Source organism: Schistocerca gregaria, chromosome 7 (assembly GCF_023897955.1).
Source record: "Schistocerca gregaria isolate iqSchGreg1 chromosome 7, iqSchGreg1.2, whole genome shotgun sequence".
NCBI lineage: Eukaryota > Metazoa > Arthropoda > Insecta > Orthoptera > Acrididae > Schistocerca > Schistocerca gregaria.
In genome coordinates this window covers 283,834,009-283,851,110 of record NC_064926.1, presented here as the reverse complement: position 1 = coordinate 283,851,110, position 17,102 = coordinate 283,834,009, and the positions used below count along the sequence as shown (strand labels likewise).

The following is a 17,102-nucleotide window of genomic DNA, read 5'->3' as shown; positions in this document are numbered from 1 at the left end:
TTTCTTTTTAAAAAAAACTGCTAGAAAAGTAATTGGAGTAAGATTGATGTACACAACTTTGCTTAACTATTAGGCTTTCAAAACAGTTCCTTCACTAGGAGAATTGGGAACTTAAGAAAATAGACTAACTTTCAAATTCTAAAGGTGGCAGGGGTAAAATACAGTGAGCGAAGGGCTATTACAATTTGTACAGAAACCAGATGGCAGTTATAAGAGTTGAGGGGCATGAAAGGGAAGCAGTGGATGGGAGACAGAGTTGTAGCCTCTCCCCGATGTTATTCAATCTGTATCTTGAGCAAGCAGTAAAGGAAACAAAAGAAAAATTAGGAGTAGGTATTAAAATCCATGGTGAAGAAACAAAGACTTTGAGGTTCGCCGATGACATTGTAATTCTGTCAGAGACATCAAAGGACTTGGAAGAGCAGTGTCTTGAAAGGAGAGTATAAGATGAACATCAACAAAAGCAAAACGAGGATAATGGAATGTAGTCGAATTAAGTCGGATGATGCTGAGGGTATTAGATTTAGGAAATGAGATGCTTAAAGTGGTAAATGAGTTTTTGCTATTTGGGGAGCAAAATAATTAATAATGCTCGAAGTAGAAAGGATATAAAATGTAGACTGCCAATGGCAAGGAAACTGTTTCTGAAGAAGAGAAATTTGTTATCATCGGGTATAGATTTAAGTGTGAGGAAGTCGTTTCTGAAAGTATTTGAATGCAGTGTGGCTATGTATGGAAGTGAAACATGGATGATAAATAGTTTAGACAAGAAGAGAATAGAAGCTTTTGAAATGTGGTGCTACAGAAGAATGCTGAAGATAAGATAGGTATACTACATTACTAGTGAGGAGGTGTTGAATAGAACTGGGGAGAAGAGGAGTTTGTGGCACAACTTGACAAGAAGAAGGGACCAGTTGTTGGGACATGTTCTGAGGCATCAAGGAATCACAAATTTAGCATTGGAGGGCAGCGTGGCGGGTAAAAATCATAGAGGGAGACCAGGAGATGAATACACGAAGCAGATTCAGAGGGAACAGAAGTTGTGAAGGGATGGAAGAGTGTATTGTGTAGGTTTGGTGGACAGCAGAATACCACTATGGGAGGGGTGGAAAGAACAGTGGGTGGGACATTTCTCGTTTCAGTGCACAATGAGAGATAGTTGAAATCCTAGTGGAATGTAATTCAGTTGCTCCAGTTTGTAATACATTGACATGGTAGACAGGACCTGTATTGATTGCTCTTTGACAGCTTCATAATATTTGCCCTGTGGAACAAGAACAAAATAATCTGTGTAAAGGAAATACTTCATGTTCCTGAGTTTTGTTTTCAAATATGTGTAAAAATTAAATGAAGTTGGTCCCAGTACTCTTCCCTGAGGCTGACTATTGAACTGACTTCTCCACCCACTTTTTTTGTTCTCAAAAACTGACTGGATGCCTTGAGCCAAATGATAGTCTTTGAAACTATTGTACACCTTGTCCAGTAAGGAGCCACCACAAATATTACTTTTGGAATTGGATAAGACCCCGGTCAGTGCTGACTTTTGCCAGTGGCAGACCTTTCCACCACTGGGTGAAAATAAGAACAGCATGAACGTCCAAAAATACAAGAAATGGTCCTTCCCAGAACTAACACTTGAATATTCCATTGCTCCTAATTTAGGAACATTAGAAATATTCTGTACTCAGTTGTTCCTATTTTTCACACTTGGTAAGTAAGCTCTCTTTTTCTATCTCAGATATTGATAGTATTCTTTCTTCAACATAATTTTGGTCTTCAGTTCCTTCAGCTCCTGAAAATGAAAATCCACAGTTGTATTTTGCATAAAATGGTTTGAGAAAGTTATGGATTCAGCAGCATTAAAGATAATTGTAATTTGGAGGTTTCATGATGTTTGTACGAGGGTAATCCCAAAAGTAAGGTCTCCTATCAGGGTGTATACGACTGGGACATCCGGGAGATACGGGAAAAACCGGGTAATTTTTTCGTCCGGGAGAAAACTGGGAAAAACCCGGGAATTTTTTAGGATTCCAGGAATTTTTCATTGTTTAGATACCAGTTAAATTTTTGTGATTTTGACTGGTAATAACCAATACTCTAATGAAGGATATTACTGTATCCCACTTCTACAGAATAATACTGCAGCAACAAAACATGAACGAGAGGGAAAAAACAAAAATAAAACTTAAGTTGCAAAGGAAATGCGCCATATACAGCAACAAAACACAGTGATCATACAAGTGTCTGCCAACCAATGTGTGTCAAAGGCTTTAGGAGGAATATGCAGTGCTTCCTAACAACAAATTGCCTCCAATGAGCATGACGTGACAGTGTTTTTACATTACAGTGTGTAAACTTTTAGATGGCAGACCTCTCCCTAGTCCTGAATCGGTAGAAGTCAGTAAACGTCGAGAGGCTTTGGTAGGCACGCAGTTTAGACTGCTGCCAGCATTACATAGCTGACTGTGTTGTACAAGGTAGCCATTGTCATCGCTTCGTTATTGTTTTTCGCTGTACTGTTTTGCGTGTTTTTATTGTGCAGTTGTGCTAAACATTATCAAAATTAGTGAAGAGGCAGTTGCTGGCCCATCTCGGGAGTCGCCAACAACCCCTATCAGTAGGCCTACGGTTAGAAGGAAACCAGTATTACGTAGCGATGCTCGCAAAATTATGTTGCGCCTGATTGAATGCTGCGAAAGGGAAAGGGAGCGGAAAAAATTGCTTCACCCCATTTACAAATCTTCAGTGAGAGCTGCTACATACACAGAACAAAGCATGCGTAGCATTGGAAGATTCAAACAGTTTTCCAAGAATCATCCTGGTGTATCACCACAAACGCCGGGCAAGAAAAGGTGAGTTTCCATTTCAGATATTTTGTTCGCAATCACTTTGAAGGAGCCCCTATTTTGTCCGAATTACCTTATATTTCATTTTCCTTGCTACTGTATTGCTTTGTATGGAAACATCACTGGTTACTGTATTATTTCGAAACACATTCATATTAAAGAACATTTCCAAATAAAAAAAAAGTACATGCAGTCAGAAGGCATTTTCTTATAAATCTTTCTCTCATGTTTAACTTAGGAAAAGAAGTGGAGAAATTGAAGAAATGATCGATGATTTCAACCAGCGTGTCATTCGCGACACGATAGCGGAATTTTATTCAGTGTGGAAGATTGTGCCGAGCCTGCGAACACTGCTACCAGTTTTGCATGACAAAATAGGCTGGAACTGGAGTATTGTCTCGCTGAGAAAAGTACTTTTGTCTATCGGATTCATATGGCGTAAGGTGGAAAACAAAAGGAATGTGTTGCTAGAACGTCCAGACATTGTGCACTGGCAATCTCGTTTCATTGTTGACATGACGATCTTCAGGGAAGCAGGCAGAGAAATATTTTATCTGGATGAATCGTGGATCGATAATAACTTAACATTTAATAAATGTTAGCAGAGGAAGGGTGACTTACGTGAAAAAAGTGTCGTTGGTGTCACAAAATGGGGAGCGCATGTTATATATATAAAAGACAAAGATTCCAAGACTTACCAAGCGGGAAAGCGCCGGTAGACAGGCACAATAAATAAAACACACAAACACACACACAGAATTTCTAGCTTTCGCAACCGACGGTTGCTTCTTCAGGAAAGAGGGAAGGAGAGATGGAACTCTTTGCTTTTACAAATGTCTGCTTGTGTCTGTGTATGTGCGGATGGATATGTGCGTGTGTGCGAGTGTACGCCTGTCCTTTCTTCCCCCTAAGGTAAGTCTTTACGCTCCCGGGATTGGAATGACTCCTTACCCTCTCCCTTAAAACCCACATCCTTTCGTCTTTCCCTCTCCTTCCCTCTTTCCTGAAGAAGCAACTGTCGGTTGCGAAAGCTAGAAATTCTGTGTGTGTGTTTTATTTATTGTGCCTGTCTACCGGCGCTTTCCCGCTTGGTAAGTCTTGGAATCTTTGTTTTTAATATATTCTTTATATATATTAATGTACGTGACAATTTCAGTTTCATTTACGAACAACATTTAATGCGAGTTTTACTTCCAATACTATCATCTGCTTTCATGTAAATATGACGCGCAATTTGTGGTGCCAGCACTGCAACTGGTAGGCGTGCCTTGTCCCCTCCTCAACGGCTCCTCTCCCCTCGCCAGCCCATGCTTGCTTCCTCCTCTCCCTGCACTCCCCTCCCAACTCTGCCGTCTTACAGTTAACACACTGTAGATTCATTTGAGCAGTTGCGGGCGAGCTCTTGCGCATGCGCAGCTGAGTCGCGTCTGAGTAGTACTTTCTCCCGCTTCTGGCTACAGAAGTGTGCCTGGGTGTCACTATCTAGTATTGTCCCAGTTCGGAAATATCGTAGATCCAGGGCTGATGCACAGAGCAGTGTTGAGTTGTAGTGGGGAGGTGGCTGGTCTCAACGTGACCTGTGTTTAAGTTTAGTGATTTTGATGTTTCCTCTCCGTTTATTGCTCTCACATTAAATGAAAACAAAATGAATTTCTGTGGCCAGGGGCTACCAAATGAATTAAAATATGTTCGCATAATTACAGAAGGCTAAAATATGTTGTTAGTTTCAGGTTTTATTTCCACCTTTCTGACAGTCAAACATTAATCGCCTTGCAGAACAATGAAGTTATTTCTGTCGGTTTGCTCAAGATATTTGGCTTTTATTAGTCTTTTGCACTGAGGCTGTCAATTTATTTGAAACAAAGTGTTTAATTTCACACTATTAGCTAGTTTCAACTGTTCGCTGCATTTTAAGTGCACGTTTTCCATCTTCTAGCTCGTATGGCATTGTGCCATAGCAAAGAACCAGTCATGGGATAATGCAGTACTGGTACTCAAGAAAATTTACATCCGAATCTGGACATATGATTGTCAACTTTAAGGCGAATTAGTCATTTTAGTGGTTCATGAAATTCTGATGCTCTTGAAGTATCCTTTGGTGTCTTGTTTCTTTTATGACATAATGCAAGATCTTTTAATGTTTTACACATACGAACATGCAGGTCTCCTGAGTCATCGTAGCTGCGCAGGCGCAAGGACACCTGTTATCTGGCGCTCTCTGGCAACTGCTGAAACGAACCAATTTCTAACAGGTCACAGGAAAATATTGCGAATGGTGATTTGAAAAGTATTACTTTCAAAGTAAATTTCCTTTCATGCAAGACGAACTATGTGAGAGAATGTACGATGAATTTCTTGAATCACAGAGCGTTTGACTCTCATTTAAAAATCAACTCTTTGAGGATGACCATCTAGAAGAATAATGAGCCCAGAAGGTCAGACATTTACGTCGTTATTAAAAATTTTACTGGCACATTTGTGTGATGTATCTTAAAGTGTAATGCGCGCAAAAAGAGCAGCATTATATGTGGAAGCTTAGCTTCTCTTGCAGCTTATTAATCTTAGTGACCCATATTATTTGTGAAAGCTTTGTTTTTCTTGTAGCAACACTATGTATATTAATTTAAACCATTAACTTTTCTTTTTTGTGTGTCCACGCTACTTAAAGAGTGATCTTGCTATTGACTGACTACATCACGTGCCCTATGCTGTCATCAGATGGCAAGATCACGTGACATGAGCTACGACTGGCTTGCAAAAGCGCTTCGCAATCTCGATTTCATTGCTTTGGAAAGTGACATGAAGTGTTTGGTGGAATTCGAATTTATACCTCCGTAACACGAAAAAATGCAGCGTACCTGTTGCTGCACCTTAAAGATCTTTCCAAACTGAGATCCCCCCTCCCCTGCGTTTCATTTTCTACAGTGCTGGCAAATTCTACATCTGTGTAGAAAACCATAAACATTCTAAGGATTGATAAGTTTTACAGCGCCGAGGAAAAGTGTATTTTCACCTGGGAGAAAGTGTATTTTCAACCGGGAAATCCCGGAATTTTTTTTTTTCTTATCTATGTATACACCCTGCCTATTTTTGTTATAAGTACATAGACCTATTTATCTCTACGGTGGTTTACAGCTTGAACATTTAGCTATTTTTTTATGTAATCACCATTTCTGTCTATGCGTTTTTGTAGACGCTGTGGCAGTTCCATTAAGTTTCGGGTGTGCAGCCGCAAGAAATCTCTTTCTTCTTCTTCTTCTTCTTCTAATATTTCGGCTGTATAACGTTCAGCCATCTTCAGAGTGAGCTGCAAGACTGCCACTCCAGTGCTCGCTTTGTCCCTTTATACTGTTGTACCGCGCGACTGCGCGTGCGGCCACAGATGCAAATGCATCAGAGACGTTGGTCGGCGGCAGAGACGTGCATAATGCGCAAGTTGTATCTATGACTCCGCAGTTGATCTTTGTTGGCATATTGATATATCATTGTGAGCTGCACTGTGACGACGTCTTTGCGAGTTTATTACAGCAAGTGCCGGATTCCAGGATTGATCAAGATTGAAACCACTATCTCTATTAATTAAGCTCGTCGTCAAGCTGTGGCAGTGTTTGTATGCCTATGTCATATCAGCTTGCCGCCATGCTGTTCAGAAAGTTATGAACCTCTTCTTTTACCTTGTCATCAGAGCTGAATCGCTGGGACCACAATTAACACTGATAGGTAGTGTGAGTCTCTGAAAAACTCAAATGGGCTATTCAGAACCGGAGAAGAGGAATGTTGGGCAAGGTCGTACACATTCTCCATGACAACGCTCACCCACACATCGCTCGGCAAACTGTTGCTCTCCTGCAACAATTTCAGTGGAACATAATCATCCACCCACCTTATAGTCCTGACTTGGCGCCCAGTGACTATCACCTGTTCCCTAAGTTAAAACAGTATTTGGACAGAAAGTGATTAAACTCCGCCGACGAGTTGAAAGAAGAGGTTCATAACCTTCTGAACAGCATGGTAGCAAACTGGTATGACATAGGCATACAGAAACTGCCACAGTGTCTACAGAAATACATCGCCAGAAATGGTGATTATGTTGAAAAATAGCTGAATGTTCAAGCTGTAAACTGGTGTAAACCATTGTAGAAATAAACAGGCCTGTGTACTTATAAAAAAGTAGGAGACCTTACTTTTGGGATTACCCTCGTAATATGATCAGATGTCATGACATTATTCGCATTTTTTATACTCCTGTACCCTATCATTTCGAATGCTTTAACATTATTAGAAGATGTGACCATAGGACATTATGTCTTTTGTATAACCACATAATAGAGCTGGAGTTACATGAGCTCAGTTCATACCTTTTTTTCCACACACAAGGTGACCTCAGAGTGCTAGAGGATTGAGCATATAGCACTGAAGTCATTTATTCCCAATAATGGTACCTCTACAAGCCTTTCTTGCTTTCTTTACAATAAATGTTTAAGAATAATTTGATTTGATCTTATGAGTAATTGTTGAATCAAGAACAGGAGAGTACTTAACTGTACAACTTGTGTTATATACGTTGCCTATATTTCTTTAAAATTAACTCAGATAAAAACAAAATGTCTGTCGTCCACTGGTTAAAACAGCTGCTTTTCTTGTCCATAGATAACCTGCTCTTGCAGAACGCATATGTTGGTGGAATACTGTGCTACTCTACTGTGGCCTGGGAAAAACTTGAAACATGACTCCGGAGTCATGCACAAATCTGCCATGTCTTAACATTTAATTTCTTTGATATCATAAAAATAGTGGCCTCTATTACTTAATATTTTTGGAATTTTGTGGTGAGGGTAGCTGTGAAAATGTTCGATAATCTAATGATGGTGATTGTTTTCATCTGGATAAAGCTTTAATTTAACTTCTCTCTAATTTCAAGTAAAAGAAAATATTTTTCGATTAAAACCGGGTAGAAATTAGCAGGTTTTTTCACTATTAATTTGGGTTATGGTATGGGATGTGAACAGCAAACCAGGTGCAGGTACTTTTACAGAGGACAGTATTGAATTGCTAGTGGTTGCATCTTCTCTTAAGTGCAGTAGTGAATGCTAGCAGCAAAATTGAAGCCATGCCTCCCATAACTGGGGCTGTCATCACAGACCAGAGTTCTTGTAAATGGCTATTTGCAGCTCCTCCCCTTTCTTGTGTGTTTTCTAGCAATGAGTATGTTGCACTGTTTTCATTGCTGCACAGCAAACAGCAGTGTAGGACAATATGTGGAGCTGGTCACCATTTATTCTATGCAGTCTGACTGATTCTGTTATGCCAATGATCATCCAGGTCCATTTTTGTTCATATCCTCACCAACAGCAGTTCTTGTGTTTACTATCTCCAGTTAGCAACCTAGCGAGGTGCAGAGTGAGGTGATGCAGTGGTTAGCACACTGGACTCGTACTTGAGAGGACGACTATTCAAACCCACATCAGGCTATCTTGATTTTAGGTTTCTGTGATTTCCCTAAACCACTTCAGGCAAATGCTGGGATGGTTTCTTTGAAAGGGCATGGTCGATTTCCTAATCTGCTGGAACCAATGACCTTGGTCTTTGGTCCCCTCCGCCAAATCAGCCAACCAACCAACCAACCGAGCAAGGTGGTGCAATGGTTAGCATGCTGGACATGCATGTGAAAGGATGATGGTTCAAACACATGTCCAGCCTTCCACATTTAGTTTTTCTGTGCTTTCCCTAAATGGCAAATGCTGAGGTGATTTGTTTCAAAGGACATGGCCAATTTCCTTCCCTATCTTTGACACAAACGGAGCTTGTGCTCCATCTCTAATGACCTTGATGTTGACGCGACGTTAAACCAAACCTTTCTTCCTTCCTTCCTTCCTTTATTCCAGACAGCATCCCACTGTCTGAACTTACGTGTTACAATTACTTGCTGTATCTACCTGACCACTATGCACCATTCATCACCACCTTATGCTACGGGAGACATTCACCTGTGTTAGCATCGAACTGTGGTAATAATCGAAGGCACTATGACAGCTGTGAACTATGTGAAAATTTTTTTGAACTACAGGTGTGCCTTTTATGAACTACAGGCGTTCCTTCATTTCTGATGGCTTCTCTGATTGTGATGATGTCTTCCAGCAGGATAACTATCCAAGTCACAAGACCAGAATCATGCTACAGTGGTTTGAGGAACTTGAGAATGAACTCGTGTTGATATCCTGGCCAACAAATTTACCTTATATGAACCCAATGAAACACACACCAGCTTGTAATTTACAGGAATTGCTTGACCTTTGCGTAGACGTCTGATGCCACATACTCCCAGAACCCCATCTGGGATTTATTGAATCAAAGCTGTGCTGAATGCATTCCAAATGTGGACCAACATGTTATTAAGCACATGGTCATAATGTATTGGCTCATCAATGTATATCTGTTGTTTGTTCAGTTGGTGTGTTTTCACATTTTTTGATGTGCTTGTGCTCACATTAGGATTTGCTTTGATAAGTATTCTGCTAGCAAGATACTGCTTAAATTTCAGTTGTGAATTTTACTGTAAAAGTTATGTTGGTGCACCCAAATTATTACAGAATGATTTTATCCAGAAGAGACATTGCATAATGTTTTGAACCAGTAGGAGGCGTAAAAAGAGACAACATTAAACAATTCTGAATACACCATGAAATGTTGGGAGAGATCATAAGGGCATCTGTCTGTTCCATCAACTCTCAGCATACCCAGTGCAGTGTGTCAAGTTAGAGTGCATGTATAGTAACTGCCTGATAACTTATGATATATACTCTATTGTTCCTTAAAAAGCTACCCAAGTTCCTAACCTCATTGAGACTTCCTCCTGGTCCAAAATTCTACTGTGTATCCACTGTTTGATTTGGCACCATATTATTCATTAGCATATTTTTTATTTATTTGTTCTGCATAAGTACCATGTATTTCTCTCTTTAGAATATCCAACAATATTGAGAACTGTGTGAAACTGATGGTACAAGTATGTATCAAGGTTCTTCAGTCCTGCATAGCTACATGGAAAGGGAATAGTATCATCCTTTGTCAAGCTGTTACTGATTTCATGCCATAACTGTCAATTATTCATCATATCATAGAATCTCACAAAATAGGCTCCTGATTATCCCTTCTGTTTAGTCTTAAAAATACATAAGCTTTAACAGGTTCATTGAGACTTTCAATATTAACAGTTTGTATGGAAACAAATGGGACAATAGGATCAAATACTGCTTAGCAATAAATCCAAGTTCCAGAAGAGGTGCTGCATGCTAATAATATGTATGCATGTCTAATTCATTTAGTCATGAGTATACATATATGGCCTAAATTCTGTTCAGCATGCCATATTGACTATTCCAAACAGCTTGTGTGAAGAATCATAGTTATGAAAGAGGATACAGAGGTATTCCAATGAATATATGATGTTTTGTTTCAGAGATCCACATGAAAAGGCATCGTGGTGAACGTGATTTTTCATGTGCTAACTGTGATTATCGTACATATACTAAAGCTGAACTGGAAAGACATAGCACTGTGCACAGTGATCATACTGATGATCGTACCTTTGTCTGTCATCATTGTGGAAAGGTGTATGCAGTTTACAAGTCACTGCAGGAGCATATTCGTTCTGTGCATGAGCAGTCTAACATGCATGTCTGTGAGGAGGTTAGTCACACTTTTATTGTCAACCACACACCTGGCAATTAATTAAAACTGCAACACTTTGAAGACAGCCTGCAACAAACACCAAATATGTGTGAAATGTACTACATCCTTGGATATACAAATGATTAATATTTCAGTGCATTCTCATGAAACAGGCAAAAGAAGCACTATCTGCATTTTGTATATAAGGAAAGATTACACAGCATGTTTCATATCCAGAATTGAATTTTGGTTGTCTGTGAGAAATTTGCATTATGTCTCTTGTAAGGAGGAGAGACATCTACCTATACTTTTCGGAACTTGGTAGCAGCAGGATCATGGCCTATTACCATTCTGTGATATTGCTACTGCTTTTGATAACTATCCCTCAGCTGTCATTTGAATATGGAACTGATAGTTTTGGGAGAGTCATACAGATTGCCATGCGGAACCTCAGAGGTTCCATGTGACAAGCAACTGAGAGGACAGACTTATTCACTTGGCCATGCAAAATCAAACAGTCTTGGTATGTACCCTTGAGTCAGGAAACTGACTTTTTTGCAGCAAGACAAGTATCCACATGGACCGTTTGAGGATATCTGAGACACTGCAGACTGTCACCATGGTGACCATTGTTGCAGCTGCCCTTGGTGTGGCAGCAGGGAGAGGCATTCTGACAGTGGTGTGCTCAGTGACAACACTGAATGCAGGAGTGGCACCACATTGTCTTTCCAGATGATGCCTGGTTCTGCATACAGCATTGTGATGGACATACCTGCTCTGAAATCTCCGAGGGGAATCTGTATTGCCTGATTTTATTTGTCACAGTGATATGGGCCCAGCAGTTGACATTATGAAATGGATACCATTGGGTACATAACACAGTCACTTCTGGTTTATGCTGTATTGACAGTTTCTATGTTGACTGTGCGCAATGCGTCATTTACCACCCACATCTCCATTGTGGGTGCATTACTTAGAAATGCCACTAGCAGGTGTCACCGTGAACCGTATTGTCGTCTTGTTACTGCCATGTTCGTTATCTTCCTGTGGGTCATGCTATGGACTCCATTGGAGGATGCTGTCTTTGTTTCCACTCACAGCAAGCAATTGTATCCATCTGTGCATTTTTTTATGATATCACTCACCGAGTTCTACCCCCAGATCATGGAAGACTCATAGTGACACTACTATAAACATTGTATGGCATTATTAATTTTTCCAAGTCTGTATAGTGATAAATAAATTGGGGACATGCTGGGACAGAGAATCACAGTGACCCAAAGACTATGTTTACATGCAACACATCTTCAGAAAGGTGAAAACCAAATTTTGGAAACTGTTTTCACTGTTGTGTTTACATGGTGACGTCTGAAGTGGAATTTGTTAGCCCAGTTAAATATGGTATTTGGCTGTTCCGGTTTCTGATTTAGTAAGCACAGTCACTATTTCTCTTCATTTATACAGGGTCTTACAAAAATGTACGGCCAAACTTTCAGGAAACATTTCTCACACACAAATAAAGAAAAGATGTTATGTGGACAGGCGTCCGGAAACGCTTAATTCCCATGTTAGAGGTCATTTTAGTTTCGTCAGTATGTACTGTACTTCCTCGATTCACCGCCAGTTGGCCCAATTGAAGGAAGGTAATGGTGACTTTGGTGCTTGTGTTGACATGCGACTCATTTGACATTTGGGCAGGCATTGTTGGCGATGTCTTGATTGGGCCCCATGTTCTTCCACCTACACTCAGTGGAACATGTTATCATGATTTCATAAGGGATGCTCTACCTGTGCTGCTATAACATGTACGACACAACATGTGGTTCATGCACGATGGAGCTCCTGCACATTTCAGTCGAAGTGTTCGTACGCTTCTCAACAACAGATTCGGTGACCGATTGATTGGTAGAGGCGGACCAATTCCATGGCCTCCACGCTTTCCTGACTTCAACCCTCTTGACTTTCATTTATGGGGGCATTAGAAAGCTCTTGTCTACTCAACCCCGGTACCAAATGTAGAGGCTCTACGTGCTTGTATTGTGGATGGCTGTGATACAATATGCCATTCTTCAGGGCTGCATCAGCAAATCAGGGATTCCATGCGACAGAGGGTGGATGCATGTATCCCCGTTAACGGAGGACATTTTGAACATTTCCTGTAACAAAGTGTTTGAAGTCACGCTGGTACATTCTATTGCTGTGCGTTTCCATTCCATGATTAACGTGATTTGAAGAGAAGTAATAAAACGGGCTCTAACATGGAAAGTAAGTGTTTCCGGACACATGTCCACATAACATATTTTCTTTCTTTGCGTGTGAGGAATGTTTCCTGAAAGTTTGGCCGTACCTTTTTGTAACACCCTGTATATTAAAGGTAGACAGTTTCATGCTTAGTCTAATGTAACTGCTTCTCCTTCACTGCACAATAAGTCAGCCCATTTATTTCAGCCCCATATTTTGAAAACATGACATAACTGATAATCCAAGCACATTTCAAAAATGGTTGTGCTTGTCCATGCGAGCAAAAATCGATTGTGGGCGTCTAAAACTGCCAACTAGAAATTTATTTCCAGTATTGATTTTGGTATGTTTACATGACCAACCAGAAGCGGTATTGTGAAATTGGTTTACAAAATGTGTTTTTGGGAGCCTCCTGCAAACATTTATTAAATATTTGAAGTATTTATGCCAGCGGCTGTACCCTGTCTTTGATGTCTCCATGCTGTTACCTTTCAACAAGATAATCCAAGACTGCATGTTTCCCATGCTTATCTGGACCTACTTAGATACTGAGATGGGTCAACTATTACCATGGCATAAAATTCACTAGCCCCCCTCCAAATCCCCCCTCCCCCCAATTGGAAACATCGTGAGATGCCACAAGAGTGGCACACTACCAGTCTTCAGCCACTGAGATTACTGAAATCTGGTATAAGTAGAACTAGCATGCCAGTGTCTGTCATCCAAACTCAGTCTCGATTCTCAGCTGAGTTAAATGCGTTGCTGCTACCAGAGGTCAAACCTTCATGTATGAAATTTTGTTCCCTGTATATGCCCAAATTCCTTACAAAATTAACTGTGTTTTCTTTCTATAATACTTTACATGCACAATAAGCAAAATTTTGTTAATTATTATCCTTCATGGTGTTGCAATTTTAATGACTGTCGTTATATTGTTTCTTGGTTCCTACTTGCAAAATGGTTACGATCTGTTACCAGCACATTATTTTAGTGTAATTAATTTAGATGAGAATATTTGTGATGACTATTGATTTCGGTTTAAGCCCTAAGAATATATGGAAAAATCTTTTCCTCTTAGGTGTGAAAACTGATATTTGATAGTTATCAGGGCAGAGAAAGACACTTTATTTTTGTTTTATGCAATTTGAAACTTACTATCAAAGGATGAGGAACAAAATGCTGGTTGATAAACTTCAAAAAGACAACATTAAGGTAACTTTAAATACAGAGGAAACAAATAGTTGTTTTAACCAAGGAGGCACTGAATAATTTTTAGGTATTGCATAATGTTTGGTGCTGTTGTTAGCCTAATCAGTTTTCACTATTGATATGTGGTTTATTATTATTATGTATGTGCACTGTTGCATGGACATAATAATGATGATGATGATGATGATGATGATGATGATGATGATGATGATGATAAAATCAGTATGTGCCAGAAAGCCATGCATGTTATTGCAATCTTTCAGGGGGTTGTATTTCAGGTCCTAATTGATCACAGAGATAAGGGATAAAGTGTTTCAGATAGCCCTTGGCCAAGCAACTACCTGTATATTCATCAAAAGAATGGGCATGCTGTACCTATCTTGCAGTATAGAGTGAAAATTTAAACACTGTTCACATCCTCCAGCCCATAAAAATTGAGCAAATTGGTTGACACTGTTGCATTAGCTGTAGTCTAGGGAGGGCTTAGATCGATTATGAAAGCACCAATTGTTCATGGATGGTTCCTGAGAAAAATCCTGAAAAACCATGATTTTTAGGTACAAGAAGTACCAACTGTGAGGATGGCCATTTCTATAATTTCTTTTCATGGTAGATTATCAAAATTTTTACCACACATTCTTAAGGTGATATTTTTGGGGAACTTTGATGAAACTTTTGAGTCAAAAATGTGGATTTAACTGCTGTCATGATCACATGGCTAGGTTTCTGGAGTCATTGCAAGGCTTCTTAGGTTATTAAAGTACGTCTTTAGTCAACATTTCCTCGCCTATTATGATGTGATGTCTTGGTGTAACTAGTGCTTCAAGCCCAAAGAGGTGCAGTAGTGACTAAAAATAGGCTAAAATGGATCCTGACCTGCCTGAAAAAACTTAACATGACTGCCAAAAATTGTGTAAAACTTGGAAGAATGCAAACACAGTAAAATATTTCTAATAACATTTTACTCCTTTAAGGTACAAATTGCAAGGAGGACATTTTTGATGAATTGCAGTTGATAATCATAGTTTCCAGAAAAAATGTAAAGCCAATGATTTTGTGTTAACCTTGTATTGTGCATACATATTTGTTGTTTATATGTGTCAAAAGTATGTAAATGTGTCAAAGTATATAAATAAACCATAAAAACGTGACTGGACTAAGGAATTTTTTTACATATGCAGCAGGGAAAAGAAGAGAACCAGTGGAAAAATGTTCCTGTTGGAGCATAAAAAGGGTAAAATGCGCTTCCTCAAGAGACTTTGACAGAAAATTGAGGAACAAACAGTTTCAATGCTCATGCTGCCTTCCTCACCAAACATTTTGGCACACAGTTTTTTGTGTGGAAGGAGAGTAGCAAAGAGACAGCGACGATGAAAGAGATAGGAGACACTGCCAGTGGGAGAGAAAGAAAGAGGAGAAATTGATTGTGGGAGGAAAATGTGGCAGTGAAAGAGAAAGAGAGATGGATGAAGGCAATAGTGAGCCAAAGAGAGAGGAGATATTGGTTGTCAGTGAGATGTAGTGGCAATAAAAGGGAAAGAGAGATGGGTGGAGATAGAAGCAGTGGGAGTATAACAGAGCAAAGTGGATCCCCCAGAATTTTTGAGCTGCTGAGGTATGGAGAAAGTATCAGTGGAAAAGAAAGACAAAAGGATACAGTGCAAGTGAGTGAGAAAACCATGACAGTGATATGTACTGTAAATGTGTGGGTGGAAAAGAAGACGGTGGGAGAGAGATGTATATAGATAGTAGCATTAAGTGCGATTTGGTGAGTATGAAGGCTTACTACGAAGATAGACTGGGTAAAAGGCCTTAGAATGTTCTGTGTTTAAAGAGGCAAATATCTTTGCATGTCAAGATTTTTGGTGAGGAGGACAGAATGAGGATTGAGGCAGCTGTTTCCCCACTTTTTTGTTGCAGCAGTCATTTAAAGATGAATATATTCCCCTTTTTTGTGCTCCAACTGGAGCATTTTTCTGCTGGTTTATTATTATTGCTTCTGTAGTGTGTTGATTTCAATATTTTCTTTAAACATTTTGTTGGGCGAAAGCCAATTGATTTTAGTGATGTTATATCTTCAGTTTCTAGTTACAAACAACTTTTTAATGGAACTGAATCTGCCAATTCAACAGAGTTGTCCCAAATTAGTTTATGTTATAGCAGACAGTTAATTACTGCATGGGATGCAAGTGAGTATGTTGGACGAAGAATATTGGCAAACAAATATTTACAAGTGCGACAAATGCTAGAGGATATACCATTCAACTAAGTATTACACTGGACTAATTTTGGACCACTGTTTTGACTGGACACATTAGATTTCCCTTTGGAAAGTATCTTACTTGTAAAAAGAAATAAAAGGACTTTCCCTGCCAGCATTGGATGTCATGTGAAGCACACAATGTCCTGATTTGTTTTGGATGCCTCCTTCTAAACATCACAAAAATAAGAAACTTCCTGGCAGATTAAAACGGTGTGTCAGACTGAGACTCGAACTCGGGACCTTTGCCTTTCGCGGGCAAGTGCTCTACCAACTGAGCTACCCAAGCATTACTCACGTCCTGTCCTGACAGCTTTACTTCTGCCAGTACCTCGTCTCCTACCATTCAAACTTTACAGAAGCTCTCATGTGAAGCTTGCAGAACTAGCACTCCTGAAAGAAAGGATATTGCGGAGACATGGCTTAGCCACAGCCCGGGATGGCAACTACATCTTTCAATGCGATCGAGCACCTGTTCATAATGCACAACCTGTGGTGGAGTGGTTACACAATAACATCCCTGTAATGGACTAACCTGTACAGAGTGCTGACACCTTTGGGATGTTTTGGAGTGGCGATGCCACTCCAGGCCTCACCAACCAACATCGATACCTCTTCTCAATGCAACACTCCATGAAGAATGGGGTGCCATTCCCCACAAAATATTCCAGCACCTGATTGAACGTATGCCTGCCAGAGTGGAAGCTGTCTTCAAGGCTAAGGGTAGGGCAACACCAAATTGAATTCAAACATTACTGATGGAGGGCACCTCGAACTTGTAAGTCATTTTCAGCCAGGTGTCTGTATACTTTTGATCAGATAGTGTATCTGCTGAAACGCCAGAGAAAATATAGCTGATGACACTCGGAGACACC

The 17,102-nt window shown here is 39.9% G+C and overlaps 1 protein-coding gene across 4 annotated transcripts in view; it reads left to right on the top strand.

Annotated features, from left to right (window-relative positions):
* LOC126282111 (zinc finger protein 679-like) overlaps positions 1-17,102 on the top strand; it is a 165,426-nt gene that overhangs the window by 82,475 nt on the left and 65,849 nt on the right. For all 4 annotated transcript variants that reach the window (XM_049981575.1, XM_049981572.1, XM_049981573.1 and 1 more), the window contains one exon: positions 10,306-10,535. In XM_049981575.1, the coding sequence (XP_049837532.1) occupies positions 10,306-10,535 (230 nt within the window). The remainder of the gene's footprint in view (positions 1-10,305; positions 10,536-17,102) is intronic.